General features: G+C 44.5%; 1 protein-coding gene across 5 annotated transcripts in view; it reads right to left on the bottom strand.

Moving 5' to 3' along the window:
• The window catches only part of LOC140719278 (uncharacterized), a 43,360-nt gene that overhangs the window by 11,498 nt on the left and 18,720 nt on the right, over positions 1–13,142 (bottom strand). For 2 of the 5 annotated variants that reach the window (XM_073033795.1, XM_073033796.1), the window contains one exon: positions 466–11,495. In XM_073033795.1, the coding sequence (XP_072889896.1) occupies positions 10,135–10,992 (858 nt within the window). In that variant the 5' untranslated portion in view covers positions 10,993–11,495 and the 3' untranslated portion in view covers positions 466–10,134. Of the gene's footprint in view, positions 1–465; positions 11,496–13,142 lie in introns of those variants that run through there. The other 3 variants (XR_012096882.1, XR_012096881.1, XR_012096883.1) reach the window with 3 other exon arrangements.

The following is a 13,142-nucleotide window of genomic DNA, read 5'->3' as shown; positions in this document are numbered from 1 at the left end:
CACATCAGGAGCCCTGAAACCTTGATTTATACTCACCTCACTTTTGTTTCTGACCCTGTTTCATCAAGAATTTACCCACCATACTTTAGAGGAGAGTGTTGTACTACAAAAGCCCAACTGTGTGAGGCACGGCTCTTGGAAATCAGTGAAAATGACCCAAAATATTAAATAGACCTGGGCAGAAAGAGTTTAACTGCCCATGACATTCATTCTTGAGGAATATTTGGGACAAACCCCAGTGAACTCATCTTTTTCTGCAGTTTGCACTGTCACAGAGGAAATTCAAGGTAAACCTCTTCACCCACAGACTGGTGACCAGTTGCAACCAGACATTATAGGGTGAGTGAGAGGTAAACAGCAGAGATGGATTTAAAAGCACTGATAGAAGCAGGTACCATCTGAACTGAGTGGTCTCTCCAACTGTACATTGGCCTGTTAGAGACAGTAAACAGCTGAGACACAGGATTTGAAATAGAACTGATTTATTGTCTCAGATCCACAGTGTTAAACACCAGTCTGTTTAAAGTCTAAGATCAGCAGAAGAAACCCCTCCAATGCTCAGTGACCAGGACTCATCCCTGGGTGTGATGAGCTGCTGCAATATCTGCAGAATCTGACATTTAACAGTCCCTCAGGAATTTCCAACTGGATTCAGCCACTATCATAGTCACATCAAACCTTATCCGAACTTCCTGATGTGAAGTTGCTGGTGTTTCAGCAGGTGGGATGACTGAGTAAATTTCCTTGCCAACCTACATATTGTGGATCCTCGCAAAGTGGATTAACTAAATGAATCTCTTCCCACACCTGCAGCAAGTGTGAAGCTATACTAACAGAAAGAGACAAACTGAGCCAAGTATAGCTGTTCACCTCGGTAGAGATCGTAAAGAGCACCAAGTTGCTTGGTGTTCACCTGATGGAGAATCTCACCTGGTCCCTCAACACCAGCTCCATTGCAAAGAAACCCCAGCAGCGTCTCTACTTTCAGCGAAGGCTGAGGAAAGTCCATCTCCCACCCCCCATCCTCATCACATTCTACAGGGGTTGTATTGAGAGCATCCTGAGCAGCTGCATCACTGCCTGGTTCGGAAATTGCACCATCTCGGATCACAAGACCCTGCAGCGGATAGTGAGGTCAGCTGAGAAGATTATCGGGGTCTCTCTTCCCGCCATCACAGACATTTACACAACACGGTGCATCCATAAACAGCATTATGAAGGACCCCATGCACCCCTCACACAATCTCTTCTCCCTCCTGCCGTCTGGGAAAAGGCTCCAAAGCATTTGGGCTCTCACAACCACACTATGTGACAGTTTCTTCCCCCAAGCTATCAGACTCCTCAATACCCAAAGCCTGGACTGACACCTTGCCCTATTGTCCTGTTTATTATTTATTGTAATGCCTGCACTGTCCTTGTGCACTTTATGCAGTCCTGTGTAGATCTGTAGTCTAGTGTAGCTTTCTCTGTTGTTTTTTTTTAACGTAGTTCAATCTAGTTTTTTGTACTGTGTCATGTAACACCATTGTCCTGAAAAACGTTCTCATTTTTACTATGTACTGTACCAGCAGTTATGGTCGAAATGACAAAAAAAAGTGACTTGACTTGACACCTGAGTGAACTGGCTGGTGCTCAAGTGACTGAATGAATCCTATCCCACACGGAGCACATGAATGGCATCTCCCCAGCGTGAACTTACTGGTGATTCTACAGGTGCAGTGGCCAGGTTATCCCTTCCAAAATGAGAAGCAATGAATGGCAGCTGTGTGATTAACTCTACGGCCATTTATCAGGTCAGATCATGGGCATGTCCACATGAGCATGAAGCATGAACATGGGCATGAAGACGACTGGTGTGCTGTCTTCTCAACCATCTCCCCCTTCACTTTGCCTTTTCTACCCTGTAAAAAGCTTGAAAGGAAGGTCAGTGGGTGAAAGACAATATTTCAGCTAAGATAGTTTTAGTCTTTATGGTGACCTCTGACATCACACAATTACAGTGAGACTGAACACATTTTGGAGGAACAACTCCTCAGTACCAACTGGACACAGTTCAGGCATCCAGACACAACATCAAATTATCTGTCTTCCTCTCCGTATGAGAATGGGTCATTTCTGCCCTTCATCAAGCTGTGACTAGCCTAGTTTGTCTCTTTGCGTTAGTATAGCTTCACATTCTGGTCATGTCCCACAGACCTACTAAAAGCCCACAGTATGTACATGATTGCTTCTGGAAACTTCCTGATTATTGTGAGCATCCTGGCATTTGATTCAGAGTCAGCAATGCCATTGAACCTCAAGAGTAGGCAATTAGGCTTTCTCGTTGCAGATTGACAATGTGGTATTTTTGTGGTCTGAATAATACTAGTCACTTGTTACCCAGTACATTATTATGGACCCAGAGAAAATAGAAGAAAAACATGGTCTCAGTAGCAGAGAATTAGAACTACAGAACATTAAAGAAAGGTAACACAATAATTTTATGAGTTATCCATTCCTCTCCACAGATGCTACCTCAACCGTCAAATTCCTCCAGTGTTTTGTGTGTGGCTGGAATAAGTGGGTCATTTTCAGACTGGAGCAGGTAACATTTGGAGTACCCAGGTAACTGGTTCTTGGGCACAGTTGTTCACTGGATGACCATGAGGAGGGGATGAGATGTGCTAAGTCCAAGTCTGCTGATGTCACAGAAACAGCGGAAGGAAATCTGATTACGATTCTACATCATCAAGAAGGCAGACAGTACCATTGTCTCCTTTAAGCTGCATGGGTGCACAGCAGCACAGTAACTGAAACTCTCCCATGCAGATAGCCTTTGTTACTATGCAGCTGGAATTTTCTTTCATCTAATGTTAACAATTTTGAAACTATTAGCATTAACTATCCTTAATAATGCTTTGGCATCTGTAAATTCTTTCAGAAAACCTGTTTGAATACAATTGAAACACTGCAGTTTGCAAAAGCAAAAAATAACAAGTGTACACACAAAATGCTGGTGGAACACAGCAGGCCAAGCAGCATCTATAGAGAGAAGCGCTGTCGACGTTTCGGGCCGAGACCCTTCGTCAGGACTAACCAAAAGGAAAGATAGTAAGAGATTTGAAAGTAGTGGGGGGAGGGGGAAATGCGAAATGATAGAAGACCGGAGGGGATGGGATGAAGCTAAGAGAGGGAAAGGTGATTGGCGAAAGTGATACAGAGCTGGAGAAGGGAAAGGATCATGGGACGGGAGGCCTCAGGAGAAAGAAAGGAAGGGGGGGGGGGAGCACCAGAGGGAGATGGAGAACAGGCAAACAACTAAATATGTCAGGGATGGGGTAAGAAGGGGAGGAGGGGCATTAACGGAAGTTAGAGAAGTCAATGTTCATGCCATCAGGTTGGAGGCTACCCAGCCGGTATATAAGGTGTTGTTCCTCCAACCTGAGTTTGGATTCATTTTGACAATACAGGAGACCATGGATAGACGTATCAGAATGGGAATGGGACGTGGAATTAAAATGTGTGGCCACTGGGAGATCCTGCTTTTTCTGGAGGACCGAGCGTAGGTGTTCAGCGAAATGGTCTCCCAGTCTGTGTCGGGTCTCACCAATATATAAAAGGCCACACCGGGAGCACCGGACGCAGTATACCACACCAGCCTCACCTGGAAGGACTGTCTGGGGCCCTGAATGATGGTGAGGGAGGAAGTGTAAGGGCAGGTGTAGCACTTGTTCCATTTACAAGGGTAAGTGGCAGGAGGGAGATTGGTGGGAAGGGATGGGGGGGAACGAGTGGACAAGGGAGTCGCGTAGGGAGCGATCTCTGCGAAAAGCAGAAAGGGGGGGAGGGGAAAATGTGTTTGCTAGTGGGATCCCGTTGGAGGTGGCGGAAGTTACGGAGAATTATACGTCGGACCTGGAGGCTGGTGGGGTGGTAGGTGAGGACAAGGGGAACCCTATCCCGAGTGGGGTGGCGGGTGGATGGGGTGAGGGTAGATGTGCAGGAAATGGGAGAGGTGCGTTTGAGCGCAGAGTTGATGGTGGACGAAGGGAAGCCCCTTTGTTTAAAAAAGGAAGACATCTCCTTCGTCCTGGAATGAAAAGCCTCATCCTGAGAGCAGATGCGGCAGAGACGGAGGAATTGTGAGAAGGGGATAGCCTTTTTGCAAGAGGCAGGGTGGGAAGAGGAATACTCCAGGTAATAGTATCTTGACAATACCCTTTATTGGAGTGACAATGTGAAATAGCTGCCTGCACCTATAAGTTCTGATGTCGAGGCTGCACCTATTATTCAGTTCACTCCACGTGTGTGCAAGCAGTTGGATAATAAATTTCCTGATGATGAGTTAAGAGAATGGCAAGCTTTTCACCCTGTTACTATTGCAAACACTACCAATTTTCAATTTATGAAATAGAATGCAGTACAACTGTAGAAAAAAAAACTGAGCTACTATTACAAACTACAAAGTAAGTGTTACTTCAAAGATATCGCAGCAATACTGTGATTTCCAGTTTTCACTCTGGGAAAGTTAAGACTGGATCAATTACTGATAAGACTGGTTCATTGATATGTTAAACTACATGCTTAGAAACAAAGAATTTGATAACTGACTAATCTTGTTGACATCACTAGAACTTTTCAAGCTTCCAGTGCTGACAGTGAACGTGGCTTCAGTCTTAAGAGTTTGATCAAATGTAAATCCAGAAACAAGATTAGAAGTGGAATATTCCTATGATCTAATGAGGATAAAGATGTATTTTTTCACCTGAACCTGGAAGACTGGAGGGGATATTTTATAGAGGTATAAAAAATTATGTGGATGGGGTATAGATTGGGTAAATGCAGGCAGTCTTTTTCCTCGAAGGTTGGGTGAGACTACAACTAGAGGTAACGTGTTAAGCAGAAGCCCATGATCTTTAAGAGTGAAAGGTGAAATATTTAAGGGGAACATGCAGGGAAACTTCTTCACTCAGCTGGTGGAGTGTGAAACGAGTTGCCAGCAGAAGTGGTGCGTGTGATTTGAATCTTTCAGAGATGTTTGGATAGGTACATGGATGGGAGTGGTTTTGGGGGGCTATGGTATAGGTAAGGGGAAAGGCCTGTTTCTGTGCTGTAGTATTCCATGACTCTTCAACTTTGCCCCTTCATCTTCCTGACAGTCTCACTATACATTACCTCTTCAGCCCGATCACTCCAATTCTTCACCCCCTGTTGAATTTGTTTAACCCTTCCCCAACTGCTCTGGGAAACCCGCCTGGAGGGATATTGGTCCCCCTCGGGGTCAGGTGTCACTCATCACTTTTGTACAGGTGAAACCTTCGCCAGAAGAGATGCAAATGATCCAAAATCAAAAATGCTACCCCATGCACCAGTCCTTCAGCCACTCATTCATATGCCAAATAATCCTATCCTTGTCATCATTGCGTGTGGCATAGACAACAATCCAGAGATTGTTACCCTGAGATTCTGCTTTTCAGCTTTCTATCTAGTTCTCTAAGTTCCCTCTTTAGGGCCTCTTCTCTTTTCCTTCCTATGCCATTAGTACCAAAATGTACCATGTTGTCTGGCTGCTCACCCTTCCCCTTTAGAATGTCATGTACACAATCAGAGACATCTCTGACCCTGGCACCTGGAATGCAACACTCCATCTGGGTCCCTCTATCACATCCACAGACTCTCCTATCTACTCCTCTATGGAATTTCCCATTTTCACTGCACTCCTCCTTTGCCTCCTTCCCTTCTGAGCTACAGCACCAGAATCACTGTGGTTCCCCACTGGTAGGTTGTTCCCAACAATATCTAATACTCTATTGTAGTTATTGAGAGAAGAGCAAGAGAGGCACTCTGTATGGGCTGCCTGTTTCCCTTGCCTGACAGTCACCTATTCACCTACCTCCTGTAACCTCGGAGTGGCTTCCTCACTGTAGCTCCTATATATCACCTCTGCAGACTCCTGTATGATCCAAGGTCATTGAGGTGCAGCTCCAGTTCTTCAATGTGTTCTCTGAGGAGCTCCAGCTCGGTCCACCTGGTGCAGATGTGGTTATTTGGAAGGTTGCAGATCTCTGAGAATTCCCACATCTCACACAAAGAACATCATCCAGCCCCTGGAGCCATTCTTACTGCCCTAACGATACATTTACAGATGAAGAATGAATAAGAAAAAGCTAACCAGATAGTTATGTCGCCCATGCCTGCTGAGCCAAAGCCAAGTCTCTCCACTGTAACGTTGCTGCACTCCAATAATGGCAGCTTCGCTTGCCGCTGCCTTATTTTTATTTAACTTTGCTAATGAATTCTGAACTCCTTTGTCAAGCTCTGAAAATATGACTACGAAGCACAGATTTTTAAAGCTCTGAAATTAGTCCCTATCTATGCCAATACTCAAAGATTGGATCCCTAGAATATCTTCCAATCTTTCCTACTATTAATGTCGAGCTCACTGGCCTATAATTACCTGGTTTATTTTTAGAGCCTTTATTAAACAGCGGAACAACATTAGCTATCGTCCACACCTGACACTAAAGATGATTTAATTATCTCTGCTAGGACCCCTGCAATTTCTGCACTTGCCTTCCATAGGGTCCTGGGGAACACTTTTACATGCCCTGGTGAACTATCCACCCTAATTTGCTTCAAGAAAGCAAATACCTCCTCCTTTGTCATCTTCATAGGGTCCATGACCTCGATGCCACTTTGCCTCACTTCTACGGACTCTGTATCCATCTCCTGAATACATACAGATGCAAAAAATCCATTTAAAATCTCCCCCATCTCATTTGGTTCCATGGATATATTACAATTCTGATCTTCTGGAGGACTAACTTTGTCCCTTGCAATCCTTTTGCTCTTAACATATCTACAGAATGAATCTCTTAGGATTCTCCATCACCTTTTCTGCTATGGCAACCTCATGCCTTAATTTTTTAAGCCCTCTTGATTTCTTTCTGAAGTGTTCTCTTGTATTTCTTATACTCCATAAGTAACTCATTTGTTTTGACTGTCTATACCTACAATGCTCTCTTTTTTCTTAAAAGGGGTTTCAATACCTTTGGAAAATCTGGTGCAGATGTGGTTATCAGCCAGACAGATACAAGCTTTGTACTCTCAAAATTTCACTTTTAAAGGCCTCCCTCTTATGAATTACACCTTTGACAGAAAACTTCTGCTCTAATCCCCACTTGTCAGATTGCTTGTTACCTTTGAGCAGACTAGTGAGGGGTTGGCTAAGTTCAGCATCTGAATCAACCCACGCTCTGTTGTAGTTGTATAAATGCAGAAATGATCGAAGTTGCTGGAGTAATGTATTGCAAGTGGTTTTGCTAATATAACGGTCTTTGCACGATCCTCAGTGACTTCTCGTCTGCTTTGGGAAATTTTCTGTTCCAAGTAAGTCACTTCTTGTTGCAAATGTGCCTTGTCCAAACTTGCTTTGTGTCCCTCGAAGGCCAGATAAATTGAGTAGATACAGTACATCACATTCATGCTGACCTGTGGCCTCAGAGGTATATCAGGATATCATCCACATGTTGTATAATAGTTGAGTCAGTGCTTTGAAAGTCCCTTACATGTTGCCTGAAGGCCCTGGTAGACAGTAGGACTATTGTGAGATCCCTATGGTTGACCCATGACTATAAAAGCCAACTATGATTGACATTCAGGCACCAGTGGTACCAACCAGAAATCACTGGCCATATCGATAACATGTGTGGTGGGTTGAGGAGTTGAAGATTATTGATGAATCTGCCACTAGAGGGTTAACTTGTCGAAACACTCCACTCAGTGATCCTGTAATCTACCGTTGGTCTCAAAGTGCTATTCACCTACTTGACAGGCCAGACTGGACAGTTTGACTGACTGTGTGTCTTAACAAGAATGCCTCACTCATCCAGTTGATTGACAATAGGTATGATGCCCTCTATAAATGTTCTGCTTAATACTGTTACAAGTAAGGAACAACCTGGAGGTTGGAACAGAACGTTTCTCATGTCCAATGCAGCTAAATAGGTCTGCTTGACTCAGTCACTAAGAAACAATGAGCATGTGCACACGCACAGAATTAGTAAGTCAAATGTCAATTGATAGATGGACAAGCCTGCAACGTCGACTGATCCTGTTATGTCATATGACAGACCAGACTGGATGGATTGGACATCTCGTCACCTGTTAGTTTTTCAGATGAAACCTGACTGATAATATTCCATCAGTTTTCTGGTCCATTCTGATCAACACAATCCAGAAGCCCCAGGATTGAGTGTTGGTTCGGAATTAGTGCTTTTAACTGGGGATTCTGCTTCGATTGGTTGCAATGCTAACCTATCTTGTTGGCTAGCTCATCCCAAAATGAGGGATTCACTTGGTCATCTCCTGAGGTGATTTAGATGTTGACGGCACACACTACCATCCTGAAGTGTTGAAGTAACTTGTTGACCCTCTTTCACCACAACTTCTCTGTTCATTCACCTTCAACTCTCAGGGTTCAGGTCAAGATAAACAGGATCTCCCACTGATGTTCCGTATTTGAATTGTCCTGTACTTTCATTGTCTTTTGTCTGTCTCTTACTCTGTCTCCCACCTCTGGGTGCAACAAATTTAATTGGGAATGCAACCTGCGGCCCATCAGTAGCTCAGATGGAGAGAAAGATGTGGTAGTTTGAGGGATTATTCGGTACGCGAACAAAAACCAGTTGATCCCCATTAAACCTTTGTACTCCCTGCTTCACAATCTGAACAGCTCTTTCACCCAAACCATTTGATAATACTGATAAGGGGTGGATGTTGCAATCGAACTCCACTGTCTTGAAAAAAATACTTTGAGTTCCTCACTTGGAAACATGGGACCATTATCACAGAATTGGGGATTCCATGCACAGAAAATAGTGTGCGTGAAATGTTTATCATCATCTGGCCGGTCAATGTCTTCACCGCTTTGGCCTTGATCCATTTAGAATGCACATCGACAGCTACCAATAGCATGTGACTATCCAACAGGCCTGCATAGTCTACATGTAAATGTCTCCAGGATTTGGTTGGCCAATGCCCGGGAACCGGAGTGTTTAAAGGTCAACACTGCTGTTATGGGTCGCCTGGACGAACAATAAGCTCAATGTCTTCATGCTTCAAATATGAAAACCCTGGCACCAAAACCTAGGTACATGGAGCTTAGAAAAATAGAGGGCTCTGGGTAACCCTAGGTAATTTCTAAAGTAAATACATGTTCGGCACAGCTTGTGGGCCAAAAGGCCTGTATTGTGCTGTAGGTTTTCTATGTTTCTAAAATATGGCCACCAATTAGCAGCGTGGACCAGCTATGCATATTCCGAGAGTCAGAGCAGCTAAACCCTGCAGGCTGGCACAGCTGGGTGCGTGTTGTTATAGGACCCCCTCCCCTACGGCTGACTCCTGGCCGCCTTGGCTACTCAAAGAGATGATGCCGATGGTCATCGATGACAGCTGGATCCAAGCTGTCTCTCTCAGGAACACCATTCCTCTGGTCCCAGTCCATGAGGAGCTGCTGAACACCCCAAACAGTTCGTCAATCCAGACTTCTTCTTACAGTGAGGAACCGTTCTTCATCGACAAACCTGGGTGGCGGCAGGACTGATGGTAGTGAGGCTAAAGGATTAGTGTTTACAGGTTTTAATGTGGAAATATGAAATGTAGGATTGATCTTGAGGGTCTTAGGGAGCTGCAAGGTGTAAGCCACGGTTCACTTTCTTGAGAACCCTGAAGGGTCCAATGAACTTGGGCAACAACTTCCTTGACTCCACCTGGAAAGACAAATCCTGTAAAGCTGGAACCTGTCTTTTCACATGGTTAGCCTTTATTTCAACCTTCCATGCAGAGGCAGGGGATTGGGAGTTTAACATTCTAGCATCCATTTTTTAGTATGGGCAATCTGTTAGTTTTTGTGTGAGGGAGAGGCTGGGATTTTTTGTGTGGGGGTGGGGGCAATGTTTCTCTTTCAACGATTTCCATTGTTTTTCATTGTTGGAAAGATGAATCTCAGGAGTTGTATACTGGATACATACAGTGATAATGAAATGAACCTTTGAATTCCTTCTCACAGTCTGAGCAGATGAATGGCATCTCTCTTGTGCGAACTCACCAATGTAGCTTCAGTTAAGATGACTGAGTGAATCCCCACCTACATCCTCAGCAGGTAAATGGCCTCTTCCCAGTGTGAACTCGCTGATGTGCCAGTAGGGAAGATGACTGCGTGAATCCCTTCCCACAGTTTGAGCAGATGAACGGCCTCTCCCCAGTGTGAACCCGCTGGTGTGCCAGTAGGGAAGATGACTGAGTGAATCCCTTCCCACAGACTGAGCAGGTGAACGGCCTCTCTCCAGTGTGAACTTGCTGATGTACTTTCAGTTTAGATGGCTTAGTGAATCCCTTCCCACAGTATGAACAGGTGTATGGCCACTCCCCAGTGTGAACTGACTGGTGTGCCTGTAGGTCAGATGATTGAGTGAATCCCTTGCCACAGTCAGAGCAGGTGAATGGCCTCTCCCCAGTATGAATCGACTGGTGTGCCTGTAGGTGAGATGATCGAGTGAATCCTTTTCCACAATGTGAGCAGGTGAATGGTTTCTCCCCAGTATGAACTGACTGGTGTACCAGTAAGTGAGATAATTGAGTGAATCCTTTCCCACAGTCTGAGCAGGTGAATGGTTTCTCCCCAGAATGAACTCGTTGATGTACCTTCAGTTGGGATGACTGAGTGAACCTCTTCCCACAGTCGGAGCAGATGAACGGCCTCTCCCCAGTGTGAACTCGCTGGTGTACCAGTACATCTGTTGATCGAGTGAATCTCTTCCCACAGTCTACGCAGGTAAACGGCCTGTCCCCAGTGTGAACTCGCTGATGTACCTTTAATTGAGATGACTGGGTGTATCCCTTCCCACAGTCTAAACAGGTGAACGGCCTTTCCCCAGTGTGAACTGACTGGTGTGCCAGTAGGTCGGATGATCGATTGAATTCCTTCCCACAGTCAGAGCAGGTAAACAGCATCTCCCCAGTATGAAATGACCGGTATGTCTGTCGGTGGGATGACTGACTAGATCCCTCAGATCGAGCTGGTGAACAGCCTCTCTCTTCTGTGTACTCACTGGTGTGTCTGTGGATGGGATGACTGATGAACAGATGAACAGCCTCTTCACAGTGAGAGCTCGCAAATGCGTCAGCAGATCATATTATTGAGTGAATCTCTTCCCACACACAGAACAACTGAACAGTCTCTGTCCCTTGTGAACTCTCTGGTGTGTCTGCCTGTCAGCTCTGAGTGAATTTCTTCCTGCAGATGGATCAAGTGAACAGCCTCTCACTGCTGTAAATTTTCTGATGTACGATCAGCTTGGATGACAGAATGAATCACTTCTCACAGACAGAACAGATCAACAAGTGCTGGTGTGTTCTCAGCACCCCGGTTCCAGTGGACTCACTGAGTTCAAACCAAAATCTTCATTTCAGACACAAAGCACATTTCCAGCTGGGTTGAGACACTTCTTCATCTCCTAGGATCAACAACAGAAATATCGGTGTTACAAAGGAAATATCTGGTCACTCCTTAAATACCTGGACAGACATTAAAACTGATGTATTGCTGTGTTTGAGATTCCTGTACACAAATTCTTTGCTGCTTCGCACCTGTAAAAGGATTTACTAAAGATACCATTGGGTGAAGGACAGCACTTCAGATGAGATCATTTTAGTTTCTATAGTGATGACTGTTACAGCGAGGTTCAACAGAAGTTGAAGGATCAACTCCTGATCTTCAAACTGAACATGGATCAGGAATTTGGACTCATTGTATCAGAATGGGCTATTTCTGCCTGCCTTCAATCTGTGACGTGGCTCAGTCTCTCCACTTGTGTTATTTCAAGTTCTGGTCATATACCACAGCGCTAGAAAGAGCACATGATATTACAAGACTGATCCTGGAAACTTTCTAATTACTCTGACCCTCTCTCCCACTGCCCAAGGTGATTGACATTGGTGAACTCATCAATAGTAATGCCAATGAAGATAAGACCATATGGGAGCAGAATTAAGCCATTTGGCCCACTGAGCTTACTCCGCTATTTCATCATGACTGATCCATTTCCCTCTCAGCCCCAATCTCCTGCCTTCTCTCCATATCCTTTCATGCTCTGACTAGTGAAGAATCAACAATCTCTGCCCCTTGACTTGGCTTCCACAGCTGCCTGTGGCAACGAATTCCATATATTCACCACTGTCTGGCTAAAGAAATTCCTCCTCATCTCCATATCTCCAATAGACACCTCGCTATTCTGAGGCTATGTCTTCTGGTCGTCATCTCTCCCACCATAGAAAATACCCTCTACACATGCACTCTATCAAGGCCATTCAACATTAGATCAGTTTCAATGAGATCCATTCTCATTCTTCTGAATTCGAGTAAGTACAGGCCATCAAACTCTCTTCATATGACAAATCATTCAATCCCACAATCATTTTCATGAACCTTCTTTGAATCCTCTCTAATGTCAGCACTTCCTTTGTAAAGATCCAAAACTGCTCACAATACTTCAAGTGAGGCCTCACCACTGCTTTATAGAGCCTCAGCTTTTATATTCTCAAAATGAATGCTAACATCACAACATGGAGGGGAGCACAGTCATATTTTGATCTGGAGTGATCTTTTGTGGTGTGAAAGCTATAGGTCACTTCTTACCCAAGAGAAAGGTGCCTATATCAACATGTATGCAGAGAGAATGGGACAAAACATGTTTAATGGGTAGAAAGCCCCAGAGAAAGAGTTAAAACAAGGTGATTTTCTCAAGAACTAAATGTTATGGAAGAATTTTGTTCTGTTTTTCCATCCAGCACTAACTGACATTTTCCTTGACTGGAAGGTACAGTGTTCATCTGAAATGAACTCCGAAGTATATTTTTGTTCTGAATTCCTAAATCTTGGATTTAGATATCTGGTGCTTGGCAGTGTCTGACAGATAAGTCCATCTGCTTCTATTCCCAACACTTGCACTTCCAAACACATCCTACAGACTGCTGGGGAAAGTGCTAGGATTGTCACTATACCCAAAAATCTCCACAGAGGCTGACATCAGACTATCTTTCAAGAGGTTAAACCCTCACAAGGACAGAGGCCCCAATGGAGTACCTAGTAGGGCTCTGAAAAC

The sequence above is a fragment of the Hemitrygon akajei genome, chromosome 31, assembly GCF_048418815.1.
Source record: "Hemitrygon akajei chromosome 31, sHemAka1.3, whole genome shotgun sequence".
Taxonomy (NCBI): Eukaryota; Metazoa; Chordata; class Chondrichthyes; order Myliobatiformes; family Dasyatidae; genus Hemitrygon; species Hemitrygon akajei.
The sequence above is the reverse complement of the archived record's forward strand: the minus strand, read 5'-3'. Positions and strand labels throughout refer to the sequence as shown.